The sequence below is a fragment of the Hyperolius riggenbachi genome, chromosome 8 (genome assembly GCF_040937935.1).
Source record: "Hyperolius riggenbachi isolate aHypRig1 chromosome 8, aHypRig1.pri, whole genome shotgun sequence".
Lineage (NCBI taxonomy): Eukaryota > Metazoa > Chordata > Amphibia > Anura > Hyperoliidae > Hyperolius > Hyperolius riggenbachi.
In genome coordinates, this window is record NC_090653.1 from 40376135 (window position 1) to 40396607 (window position 20473).

The 20473-nt window shown below is 48.2% G+C and overlaps 1 protein-coding gene across 1 annotated transcript in view; it reads right to left on the reverse strand.

The window, feature by feature from the left end:
- The window catches only part of LOC137528095 (uncharacterized), a 71408-nt gene extending 59277 nt beyond the window's left edge, over nucleotides 1-12131 (reverse strand). The window contains exon 1 of the mRNA XM_068249371.1: nucleotides 12066-12131. Within this exon, the coding sequence (XP_068105472.1) occupies nucleotides 12066-12113 (48 nt within the window). The 5' untranslated portion in view covers nucleotides 12114-12131. The remainder of the gene's footprint in view (nucleotides 1-12065) is intronic.
- Between the last annotated feature and the right edge of the window lie 8342 nt (nucleotides 12132-20473).

Here is a 20473-nt window from a genome sequence, read left to right on the forward strand (position 1 = left end):
CAGTGGGAAACACAGACCGACAGCAGCAGTAGCAGGAGGAATGGAGGAGTAATGTGAGCAGCTATTGTTTGACGTAATAGCTGGTGGCAGTGTGGCAGCAGAATGTAATTCTGTGTACCCTGGCAGTGGGAAACACAGACCGACAGCAGCAGCAGCAGGAGGAATGGAGGACTGCAGCTATTGTTTGACGTAATAGCTGGTGGCAGTGTGGCAGCAGAAGGTAATTCTGTGTACCCTGGCAGTGGGAAACACAGACAGACAGCAGCAGCAGGAGGAATGGAGGAGTAGTGTGAGTGTGGCAGCAGGCAGGCAGCGTGACATAATAGCCCTGGTACCTAGCGGTGATACCAGGGCTGTAAATAAACACAACAGGAGGTCCCAGACAGCGGTCGTGCAGCCCACATCGTGTCCAATACACAACTGGGACAACACAGTTTTCAACCCGGGCACCTCAGAAAAATTAAACCTTTTTTTTTTTTTAAATGGTTTTTTGGTTTTGTTTGTAAAACCAATTAGACAGATATATAGCTATTGTTTGACGTAATAGCTGGTGGCAGAGTGGCAGCAGAATGTAATTCTGTGTTCCCTGGCAGTGGGAAACACAGACCGACAGCAGAAGGGCAGTACACAGCAGCCCACTGTAGGTGTAAAATGTGTGGCTGCAGGCGACGTAATAGTCAAACTGAACCAGGCTGGCGTAGTGAGCAGGAGCCAGGAGGTGGTAAAGGGTGGTAAGGCACAATAACGATGGTTCTTAGCCAGTTCATGTCCCCCTCTCGCCGACAACAGGGGCCAGGAACTCGCCTTCTACCCACGCCTGGTTCATCTTGAGAAACGTCATTCTGTCCACAGACTTGTGAGACAGACGTGAGCGTTTCTCGGTGACCACGCCACCAGCTGCACTGAAGCAGCGCTCGGACAGCACGCTGGAAGGGGGGCAGGACAGCACTTCCAGGGCGTACTGCGCCAGCTCGCTCCAGATCTCCAGGCGCTTGACCCAATACTCCATGGGATCAACAGGGGCATCGCTGTCAAGCCCGCTGTAGGACCCCATGTAGTCAGCCACCATGCGGGTCAGGCGCTGGCTGTGACCAGAGGAGGATGCTGCTGCATGCACCTCCTCTCTAGTCACTGCTGCCGGAGCCTCTACAGTCCTGTAGAGCTCGTGGCTGAGAGACAGCAGGTCTGTGGGGCGCTTGCTGCTGGATGCAGGCACCTGCTGCTGCCTCTGTGCTGGCTGCTGGACAGTGGGGGTGGAAGGCTGGGGGAAGGCTTCCTCCAAGCGCTCAACAAGGGCCTGCTGCAAGCTCCTTATTTGTTGCACTGGGTCTCCTCCTGCAGACGGCAGGAACTGGCTCAACTTCCCCTTGAGGCGTGGGTCCAACATCATGCTGATCCAGATGTCCTCCCTCTGCTTCATCTGGATCACCCTGGGGTCCTTGCGCAGGCACGCCAGCATGTGCGCTGCCATTGGGAAGAGGCGGGCCACGTGTGCTGGCACATCGATGGCAGTGCTGTCCTCATCCTCCTCCTCTGCCTCGTCAGCCTCATCCTCTCTCCACCCCCGCACCAACTCAGCTGCACTGTGCTGCTCCCCCTCATCAGCAGCAAGGTCAGGGACCTCCACCAAGTCCTCCTCCTCCTCCCCCTCAGAGGTGGACTGTGCAGCTGCTTGCCGCTCCTGCTGGTCCAAGGCTGCCGCTCCCTGTTCCAGCAAAGCATCGAGGGCCCTGTTCAGCAGACAAACCAGGGGCACCCACTCGCAGACCATAGCATGGTCCCTGCTCACCATGTTAGTGGCCTGCAGAAAGGGAGCCAGCACTAAGCACACCTGCTGCATGTGCCTCCAGTCATCATCGGGGACGATGGACGGGATGTTGCTGGTCTTGTCCCTTCTCTGAGCGGCGGAAACAGTGGCCAGGGCAAGGTACTGGTTGACAGCGTGCTTCTGTTCAACCAGACGCTCCAACATCGCCAGGGTGGAGTTCCAGCGAGTCGGAACGTCAAGGATCAGCCGATGGCGTGGCAGCTCCAGCTCCTTTTGCACGTCTTCCAGGCTCGCACAGGCTGCAGCCGAGCGCCGGAAGTGACGCACAACGTTCCTTGCCGTTTCCAGCAGTTCGCCCATCCCCTGGTAGGTGCGCAAGAACTTTTGCACCACCAGGTTCAGCACGTGGGCAAGACAAGGGATGTGGGTCAGGTTTCCCCTGTCTATTGCGGCAACCAGATTGGCCCCATTGTCGGCCACCACCTCTCCGACTCTGAGGCCTCTGGGGGTCAGCCAAATCCTCTCCTGCTCCTGGAGTTTGGCCAACACATGGGTTGCCGTCAGCTTGGTCTTCCCAAGGCTGACCAACTGCAGCAGCGCTTGGCAGTGGCGGGCCTTCACGCTGCTGCTGAGGCGGGGGGTTTGGCCAGGTGTGCCGGAGGATGGCAGAGGATCGGAGGAACCTGCTGCAGTTCCCCTGACCCTGCGGGGGGGGGCACCACCCACTGTGTTGCTGCTGCTGTGCCCACTGCTGCTCTCCCATCCTCACCCCCTTCCACCAAGCTGACCCAGTGGACAGTGAAAGACAGGTAGCGGCCTGTCCCGAAGCGGCTGCTCCAGGAGTCCATGGTGACGTGGACCCTTTCACCAACCGCGTGCTCCAGCCCTCGCTCCACATTGGCCATCACAAAGCGGTGCAGTGCAGGAATGGCCTTGCGGGCGAAAAAGTGTCTGCTGGGGAGCTGCCAGTCTGGGGCTGCACAAGCAAGCAGCGCACGCATGTCGCTCCCCTCCTGCACGAGCGTGTACGGCAGGAGTTGGGAGCACATGGCCCATGCCAGCAAGCCTTTCAGCTGCCGCACGCGACGGCTGCTGGGGGGCAGAGCCCTAACCACCCCCTGGAAGGACTCGCTCAAAAGGCTCTGGCGTGGCCTTTTGCTGGCACGGGAATCAGCAGACACAGCAGAGGAGGCCACTGAGGACTGGCTGCCAGAACAGGCCTCAGTGTCGGCGGCAGGAGTTGCAGAGGGGGGAGGAGCAGTGCGTTTCCGCACTCCTGCTGGTGCTGCTGGAGGAGCAGGAGGGCGGGTGGCTGCTGTTGCTGCTGCTGCTGCTGCTGAAGGCTGTGCAGTGATGGGTGTGGTGCCACTGCCAGCACCAGATGCCTTCAGCCTCTGGAACTCCTCATGCTGGTGGAAATGTTTCGCAGCAAGGTGGTTGATGAGCGAGCTGGTGCTGAACTTTAAGGGGTCTGCACCTCTGCTCAACTTCCGCTGACAGTGGTTGCAAGTGGCGTACTTGCTGTACACTGTGGGCATGGTGAAAAAGCGCCAGATTGGTGACAAAAACAACCCCCTACGGCATGGAACCGCTGCTGCCTGTCTCCCTGTGGTGGTTGGGGGGGGGGGCTTGGGTGCGGCTGGTGGTGGTACTGGCAGATGCTGCTGCTGCTGCTGCTGAGCCTGAGACACCAGCAGGCTGTGGGACCTGCCTACTGCTGCCAATGCTTGCAATGATGCGCCTCCTTGCAAGGCCCACAAGCGCATCCTCCTCCTCCTCCTCAGAGCTGCTGATGACGACATCCCCTGGAGGTGGTGGCACCCAGTCTCTGTCTGTCACCGTGTCATCATCATCCTCCCCCTCCTGAAACATGTCCTGCTGGGATGATGACCCCCCAAACTCCTCTCCTGATGCATGGATGGGCTGCTTGACTGTCGCCACAGTCTTGCTGTCCAATCCCTCCTCCCCCAAAGTGCCCATCAGCATCTCCTCCTCAAAATCGCCAACAACAGCAGACAATACCCTGATGGTGCCTGGGGTAAAAAGACTGCTGAGTGACAGGTCGGCGACTGACGGTGAACTGGCCTCCTCCCCAGGCCCTGCTGGGCGGCTGCTGCGAACAGGGGTGGTGGTGGTGGTGGTGAGGGTGGAGGCCTCGGATGCAGAGCTGATGGCGGGCTGCTCATCCTCCGTCATCAGTTGCACCACAGTGTCTGCATCCTTTTCCTCAATGGGACGTTTCCGACCCGGCTGGAGGAAAATCGGAGCAGGTGCTACACGCTGCTGCTGCTGTGTCTCTGCAGCGTGAGTTGCAGATGCTCCTGCTGGGCGGCGCCCAAGGCGTCCACGGCCAGTGGCTATGGGAGGAATGTTAGCCACTGACGCTGCTGCTGCGGAACTGTGCATGGTGGCGCGGCTGCGCCCGCGGCTTGCCACAATGCTGCTCCCTCTCCTCCTGATTCCCTTGCTGCCCTTCCCCTTGCCCAAACCGCGCTGGCTGCCACTTCCAGACATCTTCGATGTTTTGGGCGTAAACACAAAAGTTTTTGAAAAGGGCGGGTGAGGTGACTGAGTGAGTGTCCCGACTCCCTAGTACAGTAAGTAAGTAGTAACAGTCAGGAAGTACAACTAGCAGTTACAATAATCACAAGGAAATAGAGTGTGTGTACACTACAGACAGTGAGTGCACGCACACGCAAACACGCGCAGGAGCTGGCCTATGAACAGAGACTGAGTGAGTGTCCCTAGTACAGTAATTAAGTAGTAACAGTCAGGAAGTACAACTAGAAGTTACAATAATTAGTAGTAATCACAAGGAAATAGAGTGTGTGTACACTACAGACAGTGAGTGCACGCACGCGCAAACACGCGCAGGAGCTGGCCTATGAACAGAGACTGAGTGAGTGTCCCTAGTACAGTAAGTAAGTAGTAACAGTCAGGAAGTACAACTAGCAGTTACAATAATCAGTAGTAATCACAAGGAAATAGAGTGTGTGTACACTACAGACAGTGAGTGCACGCACGCGCAAACACGCGCAGGAGCTGGCCTATGAACAGAGACTGAGTGAGTGTCCCTAGTACAGTAAGTAAGTAGTAACAGTCAGGAAGTACAACTAGCAGTTACAATAATCAGTAGTAATCACAAGGAAATAGAGTGTGTGTACACTACAGACAGTGAGTGCACGCACGCGCAAACACGCGCAGGAGCTGGCCTATGAACAGAGTCTGAGTGAGTGTCCCTAGTACAGTAAGTAAGTAGTAACAGTCAGGAAGTACAATTAGCAGTTACAATAATCAGTAGTAATCACAAGGAAATAGAGTGTGTGTACACTACAGACAGTGAGTGCACGCACGCGCAAACACGCGCAGGAGCTGGCCTATGAACAGAGACTGAGTGAGTGTCCCTAGTACAGTAAGTAAGTAGTAACAGTCAGGAAGTACAACTAGAAGTTACAATAATCAGTAGTAATCACAAGGAAATAGAGTGTGTGTACACTACAGACAGTGAGTGCACGCACGCGCACACACGTGCAGGAGCTAGCCTATGAACAGTGACTGAGTGAGTGTCCCTACTACAGTAAGTAAGTAGTAACTGTCAGGAAGTAGAATTTACAATAATCAATCAGTAATCAGAAGGAAATAGAGTGTGTGTACAGTACACAGACAGTGAGTGCACACACACACGCAGGAGCTAGTAGCCTATGAACAGTGACAGTGAGTGTCCTAGTACAGTTACAGTATATAACTATTCAGAAGGAAATAGAGTGTGTGTACAGTACACAGACAGTGAGTGAGTGCACGCACACGCAGGAGCTAGTAGCCTATGAACAGTGACAGTCAGTGAGTGTCCTAGTACAGTTACAGTATATAACTATTCAGAAGGAAATAGAGTGTGTGTACAGTACACAGACAGTGAGTGAGTGCACGCACACGCAGGAGCTAGTAGCCTATGAACAGTGACAGTCAGTGAGTGTCCTAGTACAGTTACAGTATATAACTATTCAGAAGGAAATAGAGTGTGTGTACAGTACACAGACAGTGAGTGCACACACACACGCAGGAGCTAGTAGCCTATGAACAGTGACAGTGAGTGTCCTAGTACAGTTACAGTATATAACTATTCAGAAGGAAATAGAGTGTGTGTACACAGACAGTGAGTGCACGCACACGCAGGAGCTAGCCTATGAACAGTGACAGTCAGTGAGTGTCCTAGTACAGTTACAGTATATAACTATTCAGAAGGAAATAGAGTGTGTGTACACAGACAGTGAGTGCAAGCACACGCAGGAGCTAGTAGCCTATGAACAGTGACAGTGAGTGTCCTAGTACAGTTACAGTATATAACTATTCAGAAGGAAATAGAGTGTGTGTACAGTGCACAGACAGTGAGTGCACACACACACGCAGGAGCTAGTAGCCTATGAACAGTGACAGTCAGTGAGTGTCCTAGTACAGTTACAGTATATAACTATTCAGAAGGAAATAGAGTGTGTGTACACAGACAGTGAGTGCAAGCACACGCAGGAGCTAGCCTATGAACAGTGACAGTGAGTGTCCTAGTACAGTTACAGTATATAACTACAATACAAAATACGATCACTAAGTACTAGTAAAGGACAGCAGAAATACTGTCTAATACTATCTAATACTGTCTAATACTGTCTAATACTGTCTAATACTAATGAGAAATAAACTAACAGAGGACAGGAGGACAGCTGCCCACACAGGCAGGCCCTGAGGCCTAAAGCTGTAAGCTTGCCTGCAGCAGCTGGCCTGTCTCTATGTAACACAAAAGCTACTAACTAAAATACAATGTCTAACTAACAACAATATAGGTGTGTATAGGAGGTGTATGTGAGCAAAAACGCTAGGTAAATGACCACAATAGAGCTCTTGCTAAGCCAAAGCACAAAGGAGCAACTCTCTCTCTATGCAAGTCTCAGGCAAGGACGGAGAAACGGAACATGGCGGCCGCTATTTATAGGGTAGGGGCTGGCCAGGGTCCCCCTCTGTGATTGGCTGCCGTCAGAGGGCCTGGGAGCCCTCTGATTGGCTCTAAGGACATCAATCTGGGCTATGACGCTATTCGAGCTCGGTATTCGAGCTCGAATAGCGCCGTTTGCTCGAATAGCTCGAATAGTGAATGGGCTATTCGCGTTTACTCGAATAGCCCATTCGAATAGCTGCAGCTATTCGGAGCTCGAATACCGAGCTCGAATAGCTGAAAAAGAGCTCGAATATTCGAGCTACTCGAATATTCGAGCTCTGCTGAGCACCACTGATTGGATGTATGTGTGTATGTGTGTATGAATGTGCCGCGGTCACTCGAAAACGTCTTAACCGATTTGAACGAAACTTAGTATACAGATCCCTTACTAGCTGAGATAATATGTTCTGGGGGTCTCGCGTCCCCCCTGCACACCTGGGCGTGGTAAGTCTCTACAGGATCCAGAGTCTTCCCTCCTCCTAGGTAAGTTTTTTTTTAAATCAAAAGTTCACCTCAGGTTTTAAGACGCGGAGTCCATATGGCCACCTCAGTAGATTGCCCTCTTAAGCTGAGGCCACCCAGCACCCTGTATTGCAACCTTCATACAAGCAAAGCCACCCGTTTCTCTAAAGATTTCATAAGCAGACACCAACAACCTCCTCTGTAAATATTTTTAATATGGAAAGCCCACCAGCCTCCTCTGTTCCCTCTATAGATGATCTCACAAACAGTCCACCAGCCTTCCAGATTGGTGTTTGCACTTCCCTGACAGTAGATTACCCATGATCATTTACATAAAAAAGTGTTACATTCAGTGACCACAGGCTATGCTGAAGTTGGCTTGGTGCCTAGAAAAGGCAGTTGCATCGGTTCATCTACCTCAACATCATAATAGTAAACTTTTTAGAACTGTCTGGAAAAAAGGAATGTGCACATTCTACATTATATTCATAATTATGGTTATTTCCAAAGAAATCACTCAGGCAGGAAGTGGGACATAGAACAACTGTGAAGCTAGGCGAGTGTGCACTAACAAAAATTAAAAAGGTACCTTTCCTGATAAAAACAACTCTTTTGGTAAATGCAGTTTGCCATTTGAGAGAGTAAACATAATTGAAGTACCAGACACTGGAAAAAGTTTTGCGGCACTGACTCAAATACCAGATATATTGCCAGTGGCAAAGCATTTTTAGGACAGCTTTTAATGAGCAAACACACTATGATAAACACTGCCATGCACAAAGACATTATCAGGACTCCATATTTCTGATACGCAGTAATAGTACCAGGAGTGTGTATGTCAGGAAGGTAAGAGTCGGATGGTTAGTCTCCATCTTTAATCAACAGCACAGAACTGGTTCAACCAATGAAATTTTATGCAGGAACCAATACCCAGTAAAAGTTTAGACGTTCATTGTACTTTGGGAGGCAAATGGCCAATTGCCAATGGCAAGGCAGGACACAAACCATAAACATTTAGATGGGGATTTGTAACCTGGAGGGCAGGACTGTACAGTATTTATGGTTTGTGCTGCTCTAGGCACCGCAGACCCATGACTGCCCCCAAGTGTCTAAAAAAAAATAAAAAAAATAAAAATAAAGGTTTTAAGGGCACTGCTCTAATCAATCAAATGCACAAACTAATTCCACTCTATCCTGCTGCCCGTCTCTCAGGAGTAGGGATATCCCCTTAATCCCCTTCACATAAAAATAACATCCAATATACAAAAAAGAGTGGTGCTGGATTAGTTCATGCTATCAAACTTGTTTATTAAAACTGTATTAAAACCGTTAGAAAACCACATATATCCACCTTAAGGCTGGTTTCACAGTAGGACGTTGCGTTTTAGGGGACGTTATGGTTGTATAACGTGCCCCTAACGCAACGCCTGGTGCTCTCTGATGTGGACGTCAGAGTGAGCCTCGTTGTGCAGCTCACTCTGGTGTCCGTGATGCGTACTCTTGGACGCATACGGCATCACGTGGTCCCGCCCGGCCAATCGCCGCACAGAGCGGTCGCTCCAGGAAGTAAACACTGCACACGCCACAAAGTGCAGTGAATATTAATTAGCCATGTGCCTGCTCCCCCCCCCCCCCCCCCCGCGCTCCTCCCCAACATTACTGAGCATCTGCAAGCAGTCTAACGTGGCTCTGCCGCTTATAAAGTACTGCATGCAGTGTGTTGTCTTATGGCGCAGCGTTACTAAGTAACGCAACGCAACTGTGAACAGCCCATTGATTTTTCATTGCTGTGCGGTGGGGTGCGTTACAGGCTGCTCTAACGTGCGCCTGTAACGTCCCACTGTGAAACCAGCCTTAAAGATGATGACATTTAGTGTGTAATTGTACTCCACACCACCTTGTTTGCAGATATGTAATAATTAAGTGAACTTTTAATAGCATAAAATTCCAAAACACTACACTTACTATTGCACACTAGTTCTAATATCCAAACTGTTCCTACCACACTCATATGCACCACCATACATACAAGGATAGAATAGAAAATTACAGTACTCTTATGGCACCTTATCACTACTCAGCTTCTGTTATCTGAAGCGCCAAAGTTCTTAAGCCACTTGCAATTCCCAGCGTATCGCTGAATACTTACAGCACTTAAGAGCTTAGTACACTTACAGTTCTTGGCGTATTGTTAGGCAAATACCGTTTTCTAGGGCTCCGGCCGGCAGCCCTCACTCCCCCAGCTGAGACCTACTTGTGGTATTGGGCCAAACCTGCTCAGATCCGCCGCTTCCCGCAGACCCTACGCTGAATATCAGCCAGCCTTCGTGTGGAGCGCAGCTTCCAGATCAGCTGCTCAGTCAGCAGTGACGTCACTTGCCACAGGCGTCCCTGTGGTTCTTTCTGTGTTCCACGCACTGCTATGCATTACCCCTGCTTCTGTAGATGAGGTGAGACTGCAGTTGATAAATTTGTTGGTGGGAAACAACTTCTAACATGGGGGCGCCCCTCAGATCAACGCAGAAAGAACCACAGGGACAAGTGACGTCACTGCTGACTGAGCAGCTGATCCGGAAGCTGCGCTCCACACGAAGGCTGGCTGATACGCAGCGTGGGGTCTGCAGGAAGCGGCGGATCTGAGCAGATTAGGCCTAATACCACGAGTAGGTCTCAGCTGGGGGAGTGAGGGCTGCCGGCCAAAGCCCTAGAAAACGGTATTTGCCTAACAATACGCCAAGAACTGTAAGTGTACTAAGCTCTTAAGTGCTGTAAGTATTCAGCGAATACTGGGATTCTGGGAATTGCAAGTGGCTTAAGAACTTTGGCGCTTCAGATAACAGAAGCTGAGTAGTGATAAGGTGCCATAAAAGTACTGTAATTTTCTACTTAAGACTAGTAGCGCCTTTTGTCTATTGTCTATTGCCTATTGTCTGCATATACGCCTAATCAACGACTAAGAAAAAGCATTGTTTCATGTCAGTGTTCTCCCTAGAAACTTTTTCCAGCCGAATGGCAAGAAAAAGTAGCCGGGTGGGGCGCGATGGGGGAATGCAGGGCTGGTGCAACTCTGCTTACAGTAACAGCTGGGTGTTCATCAAAATTTGCCAGGTGGGGCATCTGGTTAAAAGAGCCTGGGGAGAACACTGCATGTCATACATGACTACCGGCATATAGCATGTGGCGCGCATGTGTGACATAACACATGCACGCCATATTTATATAACTCCGGCTGCCAGGTGGAGCACAAATGCTGAAGTACAATGGACATTCAGGGGAAGTGGACAGGTAAAGTATTTACTTGCATGGACAACGGGGGGGTGAGGGGTGGAAGGACATCTAACATCTGGCGAGACCGCAGCCAGGGGCCAATTTCTGAAAGTCTTCATGCTGAAATCGATCAGGAATTAGTCTGTGGTGTATCGGCAGCTCTCTCTGATGAGATTCGATCAGAGAGAGATCTGTCACTTGGTTGAATCTGCCCATACATTGCTAAATGTGTGGGCACCTAACCTCTGTGTCACTATCACAATAGACTGCAGCAGTTGCCACCCTGCAGCAAGACAGCTTCTTCTTAGCATACAGAAGTGTGGTGTCCTAGTTTTTCTCAACCCCTCGGGACTCCCCCTTCTCTGCACAGATGCAATCTGTCCTGGACCTTCTCTTCTTCCGCACAGCCCTACTACTTCACTACACATCCTACTTGAACAAGCTCAGCATCAGCAGCTGTGTAGACACAACACAGGCAGGAGCCCCGGCCAGCCCGCCATTTCAAATGGCTGCTCTGGCACAGCTGCACCTCTCCCTACTGCTGGCTGCTCACTGGAAAAGGAGGAGGGTGAGAGGGAGGACAGAGCTTTCTGCTGCAGCCTACAAGGCATTCTGGCAGTGTAGTTTTGTGGGCTGCAGGCTGACCCATAGATATGATATGATATAAAAATCTGTTAGGGAGAAAAAAAGAGGCCACATGGGGATGCAGGTGGGATGGGGGGGAAGGGGCATGGCAACAGGGATGGGGCACCACTAGGACACCAGAGAGGCCCCTCAGGGGAAAAAAGTATTCCCTGTAAGTGCAATACAAGTCCCAGACAGTCCTCATATACCCTCTATGGTGGCACTACATGCCACAGCAGCCCCTATTGCTGACCACGACAACACCATGAACACCTGTATTGATTGGTAGTACAACCCGATAATATTTCAACATACTTCCCTATTGACTGACCCTACCAGTTTACACTGCAGAGCTGGGACAAGGTCCTCCAGCACCCAAGGCTGAGTCACCAAAGTGCGCTCCTACATCCCTCCCACCCCAGAATCGATCCGGACAGCCGCGGGGGCGAGCGAGGACATGCGGGGTCTTGGCGGGAGTCGATCCGGTAGCTATTCGAGCCGCCAGATCGCTCCATGTATGCCCAGCATAAGAGGCGTCCCAAGGTCCCCCAACACCTTAATCTCTAGTTATCTGGCTTGCAGTCACTGCCATGTATCCTCTTTTCTTATTTATCTCTGCTTTAAACACAATAGGGGAATGTTAGCTGAGTGAGTTGTGCACCCCCTCCTACACTGCGCCCTGAGGCTGGAGCCTCTCTCGCCTCTGCCTCAGTCCGGCCCTGTTACCCCGAGTAGTATAACTACCAAATAGACACTACAAGATGGTAACACAACTCACTCATCAACCTGTACAGAGGCCCCCATAAGCAGAATCTACCCTTTATAGAGGCCCTCATATGCAGAGACCACCCAGCAACACCTACCTATAGGTGCCCTGCATAAGCATAGCTCAGCTAGTCTCTCAATACAAATTCTCTAAAGCACAGACTATACGGCCCAGTTCTACAAAGGGCTCACCTGCTGCAGCCAGAAAAGCAGCCTCTGGATTGAGCTGACAGCCAACATGCGTCCTTCTCCTTCTCTGTGCAGTTGGGCATAAGTAGAAAACAGTAGAAATTGTGTTCGGCTGTAGGACTGTGACGTGTGCTGATGGATGAGCTGAGGGGTTGCGGCCCGTTAAGATAAGGAAAAGCAAACAGCATAGATTTGTGTTACACAATCTTATATTGTGCACTGACAAGGAAGTTACCTCGGCCTCCTGCCAGGAGCTGCACTGTACAGAGAGCCAAATCCCACTGGGTCAACTTACATTCCAGCTTCTGTATACAGTACATGTTTCATGTATTATTATGCTTATTATTTAGTATTAAGTTAAAATATTGTGCAAAAGTCCATTTATTTCAGTAATTCATATTAAAAGGTGAAACTAATGTATGAAATATGAAATAGAAACCCTTTGCAGGTGTTTTGAATGAATTAGCTGATTAGAGTCTGACACTCTGAGCCTAGAATATTGGAACATTTTCATAATATTCTAATGGTCTGATATTTTGGGGTTTTCATAAGCTTTAAAGGTGGCCACACTAGGGCTCTTGATCCCTCTGTTGAGATTGCCATTTGAGGCGGTGGTCTCACTATAGGGGTAGAACACCACCTAGTGGACGGAGGGAGAATTGCAGCACTGGATTCAGGGGAAGGTGAGTTACTGTACATGCAGGGCTGCTGCAGATCTATCTCGTGGTATGATTTGTATCCTGCCTTTATGGTCTAAAATCTTGAGAAATAATTGCACCGCTTTTGGACCCTAAATTTCAGTAGTAATCATACCGCTAGGGAGGTTAAAAACATGAAAGCCCTCTATTCTGCCCCTCTTCTGTTAAATTACCTTTTGCCTCACCTTTTTTGTTCCCCATAACAAATGGAAACCAGCAGAGTTGCTCCCTCTCACCCTTTCTTTTCACCTTAAGCATAGACCATCTATCGGTAGCCATAAAGGGGTCTAACAGGGGCTAATGAATACAAATTATCCTTGTTGACGATGTGCCCACTATGGACTCAACCCCAAACCTCTCTACCCAACTTCCTAAGTTACTGCAATAAATAAAATGTTATCCGGTTTTAAATTTAACAGGGAGAAAACTGAAGCTCTCTCAACTGGAATACTCTTCCCCCACTACTCTTTTTGCTACACCAATCCTACCACAAACAATGGAACACCCACCCTATCAAGTACTTAGGCATAAACATAACTAGCCTCTTACGATACTCTCTACACAGCTAATTTTTCACCATTATCCTTTAAAGTCATTGGGAACCTGGTATAAAAAAGTCAGATACTTACCTAAGGAGAGGGAAGGCTCTGGGTCCTTTATTGCCTTCCCGCTCCTTTCCCAGTCTCCGCTCCAGCGCTGGCTTCCCCGTAGTAGCATTCGACCAATTTAGTCAAATACTGCTGTGTCCGCCACTGAAGGGAGGCTTCAGAAGTCTTCAAGAGCCCGAGTGCTCCTGAAGACGGGCTGCTCCATACTGCGCAGACGTGAACGCCCTCTCTTGTGCACTTGCACATGCGCAGTATGGTACTGCCTGTCTTCAGGAGCACTTAGGCTCCCGAAGACTTTCAAAGTCCCCCGTGGCGGGATATTCAAACAGGAAAGTTAGTGCTGCACCGGGAGAGGAGAGGGAAGGCTTTACTCTCCTTAGGTAAGTATCTGGCTTTAAAAAATTTTTTAATCCCAATGACTTTGAATTCATATGGAACACTTGGAAGCCCAGAGTATTGCACAGTTGTTCTATCCTCCAGGGAGCAGAGAAGATTGGATGCCCCAAACATAATCCTGTATTATAAAGCTGTCAAATCAGATAACTGTCTACCTTTGGAGTATTTCCAAATGGGCTCACATTATTATTATTGATTTATATAGTGCAAGTATCTTCCGTGGCAGTGTATAACAGAATACAAGGTATAACAGTAGGATATAAACAATAAAGCTACAGTTAACAGCAGGGGCGTAACTACTATATATGGGGCCATCCTGCAAAAAAAGATTGCATGGGTCCCCCTATGCTGATTGCATTGCAACCCCCCCACAACACCAGGTAGGCAGCCAGTAAACATCCCCGCCACCCCCTTGCACCTTGCAGAGTAGTGCAAGGGCGTTATATTTACCTGCTGCCAGCACCATGGATCTTTGTGCATCATGACAGCAGCACTCTCTGCTGCCCTTAGCCAAGCTCCCGGTTATGTGACTCACATGATAATGGTAAGCCTACCTCCCCTAAACCGCCAACCACCACCACCCCCCATTCTCCATCCCCTCTTAACCTATTAAATAATGGACACGGACTACTTGGCATTGGATTAATTTAAGGCCATAGCAGCCCCCTTCTTTATTCAGCCAATTAACAATGTTCCAAAACAAACAAATAACCATCATAACCAAAACAGCATTCACAAAGAGCTGGGGTAAGGGGTCCGGAGGCACCGAAATTCTGTCTGTCATAACACCCGTGTGACATGCAGCCTTGTACCGGACCCCAGTCGCGGAACTCGGCTCGGGGACAGCTGCATGCCCCTTTGTCGTCTCTCTTAACTCCGTTAAAACCGCCAGATTTGTCCCGCGACAAATCTCGTTTCCCAAGAAACTGACCTCCGGAGCCCCTTTTTACCCCTCCGGCTGCAATGACAAACAAAGACATACCACACAAAACAGAAAGGGAAGGAGGGTGGGAGCTTCTTCCATCACGCTGCTCCAAGCCGGAAGTGCCCGCCCCCCTGCATCCGCCGCCTAACCTGGGAAAGTTCGCCTACGCCTCCCAGCGCTGAACTACCCGCCCCCTGCTCCAGTTAACCCCTGCACTGCCCCACGAGACCTGGGGCGACTACCCACTAACCCTGCTACCTAGCACTACCCGGGGGGGACGCAGGGCCGGATTTGTACTTTTTACCGCCCAAGGCCAACTATACTGTCTGTATGGTTGTTATCTCTGTGTGCCCCAATGAGCATTTTACTTACTTTCCATCATTGGATGTCACAGACAATAAGTATTTTAGTAATATGCGTATAGATTATAAGTTGTGTTTTCCTTAAGAACTTTATGTTATGTTTGCCATTTTGTTAATGATGGACCCACTGTGTCACCATGAGAATTAGGCTGATATGTACCTGCAGGGATAGAGCTTACAGGTCTTGCAGGGACGACACAAGTACAGGACACAGAGTACGAAGGGTTAAAGCTGTCCTTGTAGATGGGGATGGCTGCACAGAACAGCTTTACTGCCCCTCACTGAGCCGCCCCTAAATTTCTGGTGCCCCAGGCCATGGCCTATGTGGCCTTGCCAGAAATCCGGCCCTGGGGGGATGGCTACCTCATCATGGCCGGGCCCTCCGCACTCCGCTAGCTCCAGCTTCTGGCCCTATCTTAAGTGATGCATGGAGGAGACCTGTAACACTGGAAGCAGGTAATGTTGCACTCACTACCTATTCCAGTGCTGCAGGTCTCCTCCATGCATGACACTCTCTCTGCTGCCATTCACTGGCTCTCTATCACATGACCGATGCAAGTCACATGATCGGGAGCTGGACAAAGGTCAGCAGAGAGTGCTGCCGTTGTGATGCTCACAGATCTGCAGTGCTGGAAGCGGGTAAATATAATGATCCCTGCACTATTCTGCATGCAGATGGGAGGAGGAGGGACAATGGCAATCGCGGGGGTAGGAGGAGCTATTAATACTCACATGGTTAACAGTACAAGACCAAGGTGGATTACAACTTATGTAGTGAACAAATCAATAACGTATTTTTACATAATGGTAGAAGATATGTACCACACACATTACACAGCATTAAAGGGAAACTGAGGTGAGAGGTATATGGGGGCTGCCGTATTTATCTCCTTTTAAACAATAACTAGTGCCTGCCAGTCCTCCTGACCCTGTGTCTCTAATACTTTTAGCCATAGACCCTGAACAAGCATGCAGCAGCTCAGGTACTCTGACTCAGCTGCCTGCATTAGCCATATGCTTGTTTCAGGGTTTGACACTACTTATACCAAAAGATAAACAGGGCTGCCAGGCAACTGGCATTGCTAAGAAGGAGATAAATATGGCAGCCTCCATATACCTTTCACATCGGTATATGACAAAAGGAAAAGAAAGCCCTGAGCAATTGGCCTTACAGTCTGAAGGGTCGGTGAAAGGAAGCTGTGTATGGGATGGTAAAATGGAGGTCAGTTGCCAGGGTGTCCTAAGAGAGAGAGCATACTTGTCTGAAGAGGTGAGTTTTTAGGAGGGAAGAGGATCGAGAGATGTCCTGTAGGTGGGAGTATGAAAAGGTGACCGGAGAGGAAGACAGGAGAATATTATTAATAGACTAGCTGCCCGGGAATGTATTTGGCTGCCCACTTTTTCTAACCCTAACACACAAACACAAATGCTTTTGGCCTCTATGACATTACTTCCCAAACCTGGTGCAGATCATTCTTCTCCAGCTGGATTTCGTCCTATTTTGATCCTTAATAATGACATTAAACTTTTCGCTCAAATTTTGGCAGTGCGTTTAGGTTCAATGGTAGGCAACCTTATAGCTCCTTCTTAAACCGGTTTCATCACCGATAGGCAAAGTTCAGATAATGTTCATTTAGCAGTTAATATTTTACAGGATGCTGAGCTGACTAACACCAGATTTCTTATGTTGGGCCTTGATATTAGTAAAGCTTTTGATTCCATTGGATGGCAATATTTCACTACCGCTTTGGAAGGCTTCAGCCCAGTGCTGGTCGTAATGGAAAAATCTACGCTTACGGGTCATTACGCGTAATTTTACGCTATTACGCATTACGCAATTACGGTTACGGCATAGGAAATTATCTACGGGTCATCACTGTAATTACGCGTTAACTTACGCGGTTACGCGTAAGGATACCGTAATATAGGCGCTTACACTTCGATGTTACGCGTAGTGCCGTAATACCCATTAATGCGTATTTTTTGACGCATACGGACGATGTGTACGCAATAGCCATCAATGTGACAGCTATTGTGTACACATCATTCGTATGCGTCAAAACGTACGCTTATATACTGAAGGGCGGGAGAAGATACTATTGGTTGCTTAGGATGTTGACTGATTGGCTACTCTTAGAAAAGGGGAGTTTTTACGTTAGTAATTACGCGTAAAATGACGCGTAAGTCTTCTTAAAATTACGCATACCTAGCAATTACGGTAGACAGCGTAATTACGATACCACTTAACTGCTTACGCGTAAATAATGACGCGTAAGACCGTAAGTTACGCGTAGCGCTTACGCGTAAATTTACATTGAATTACGATGCGTAATTACGCTCATGCGTAATTTCGGCCCAGCACTGCTTCAGACTTTCTGGTCCCATTATCTCAGCTTTTTTAGCGTTACATAATAATCCCTCTACAATGGTACAAATTCCAGGTGCCACTTCCCTCCCTATTGCCCTTAAAAGAGGCACTCATCAGGGCTGTCCTCTCTCACCCTTGTTGTTTGCTCTAGCATTGGAGCCATTGGCAGTTGCTATTAGACAGCATCCTGATATAGCGGGTTATGGTACTGATAATTTTAAATTGCTGCTGTATGCAGATGATGCTCTCCTGTTTTTGACTAGACTCATCACCACTCTCCCCAACCTTTTTAGCTTATTGGACTATTTTGCCACCTTCTTAGGCCTTAGAGTTAATTCCTCTAAATCTATTGCCCTTCTGGTTAATCTCCCACATACGCTGAAACTATTGGAAGCAATTTTTTACTTTACTTGGTGTAAATCCAAATTTAAATATCTTGGTGTGTTCCTTATCCCTCACTATCGGCACCTATATGAGGCCAACTTTCCTCACACCTATAAGTCTATTTCTCAGCTCTTAAAGAGTTGGTCCTCATATAGGGTCTCGTGGCTGGGCAGATGTCTGGCCTGTAAAATGATCATACTCTCAAAGCTCTTATATTTGTTTAGTATGCTTCCTATTACTCTCACAAAAAATTCACTCGAGGGTCTGCAATCTCTGATAAATAGGTTTGTTTGGAATAACAAGCCAGCCAGAGTTGGATCTCAGGTCATGTATAGGCACCCTCTCCAGGGAGGTATTGGCCTTCCTAGTCTACGGCATTATCATCTGGCAGCTAAATTAGGTCAAATTATGGATTGGGGCATGAAATCTGCTCCTCCTTTATGGTTTCATTTTGAGTTGTCATCTATCCTTCCTTACTATTTGCCCTCCCTGATTACAGTGGTGATGAGTCGGGACATAGCTTCTTTGTCTCGTAGGAACAGGATAGTATCATCCTTGGTTAAATTGTGGGCTTCTATTGCTCCTCAGTTTGACCTGGTGTCTTTTCCCTCTCCTAGGTTATCCTTCCTGGTGAACCCTCGGTTTCCCCCCACTTTTCATAGTTCTCAGGAATTTCTCTGGTGGAGGGAACGAGGCTTAACCCTTGCTAATAGATTCTGGTTAGTTGACAAATTTATCTCCATTGCTATGTTTAGATTTGATTGTGATGCCCCTCTTGGGGAGGCATTTCGATACTGTCAAATTAGGCATTTCTTTTGCTTCCTATTCCCTTCTCCCCCAACAATGAACTTAGGATGTTTGAGTCTCTTTATTTTCGGTTCTCTAGACGTAAAGGTCTTATTTCATTAATTTATACCCCGTTACTAAGTCACAATGCTGACAATAAAATGTTATATATGAGAGCCTGGGATCAGGAATTGGGTGTTTAGCTTTCACAGTCAGATTGGTCTTAATCTATTTCAAAAGTGGTTAAATCCAATATTGTTAAAGGACTTACAAGGCCAAATTAGCAAAAAAAGTTAATTACCTGCATCATCGTTTAAGGCGCCCTCCATGCCGATCCTCCGGGTCCCCCCGCTCATTAGCCCCCCGGGCTGGCTCCCGACCCTACGGCCCGGGTCGGGCTCTCCTGCCTCTCCTAAAATGGCCACTTGATCTGGCCGCGGCTGCGCAGTCTGCATAGCCGCGAGTGCGGCTGCGCAGCTCTAGGTTCAACCCCTAGAGTTGCGTGGATCGGGGGGTTGGCCCTAGAGCTGCACAGCCGCACTCGCGGCTACGCGGACTGCCAGATCAAGCGGCCATATTAGGAGAGGCAGGAGAGCCCGACCCGGGCCGTGGGGCTAATGAGCGGGGGGACCCGGAGGATCGGCATGGAGGGCGCCTTAAAAGATGATGCAGGTAATTAACTTTTTTTGCTAATTTGGCCTCGTAAGTCCTTTAAAGATACTGTGGTTATGCTTTTTTTTTTCTATGGAATTTTACTCCAACTAAACTGCATACATTTCACCCCTCTGTATCCTCTGACTGTTTCTGTGGTTGTGGATCTGAGGGCTCTCTCCTGCATATTTTTTTGGGATTGCCCTGAGGCTGTTAGATTCTGGGAATCATGGAAGACTATGGCACGTGGTGTGTTTGGATTCCATGTCTCTCTAACTGCCTCCCAGACTCTCTTATATACTGCCAATTGTGAGGTACCTGGCATTTTTTCATGCTTTGTATAGGTATACGCTTCTTGCTGCTCAATTATTATTATTATTATTATTTATTGTATTTATAAAGCGCTCAATGGTGCATAGCCTTCCAATGAAAAACCCCTTCCCTCGATATCTCTCTGATTGCCCAGCGTTAAGATATGACTATGATCATGGATCGTGTTTATTATCTTAGCATTGAGAACCTCACTAGATGTGATCTTATTTGGGATAATTGGAAATCATACAGGCAGTTATAACTATATTGCATGTTCTTCTCCTTTCCTGGGTATTTTATATTCCCTGGACCTTCTTTTCTATTATTTAGGATATCAGGACCTATGTACTGTTTAGTTTTTATTATTTTGTTCTGTTCTCTTTTATTAATTATTTTTTTTCCTCCCATATAGGACCGAAGAGCTCAAAATTTAATATGGACTTTGTGTGTGTAGGAATCTCTAGGTTCTATGTAGGGTGGTTTTAGTCCCCCATTTTCCAGGTTGATCCGCTTTGTATACCACTTGTTTTTACTTTTCTTTTATGCTCTTCCTACTGTTCATATGTGTTTTATTATTGCCTTTTGTTTTGTACCAATCTTATTGTTTGCTGTATTAAAATACAGCAAACAAATAAGATTGACCCAAAACAAAATTTCTGTACAACATTTAACTTTTGCTTACTGAAGCATTTCTAATAGTAAAAAAAAAAACGTAATACATTTGAGAAATTGCTGGCACACCACATTCTTACAGCAACCAGACAATAAGGAAGCAACTCTTGTTTTCAGAGATAGGGTCAATAGGGTACAACAACTGGAACAAATGACAGCTAACTTAAAGGACACCCAAGGTGAAAATAAACTAATGAAATAAACAATTGTATCTATCCTCCTTCTCCTAAAAATGACTTTTTAAGATAT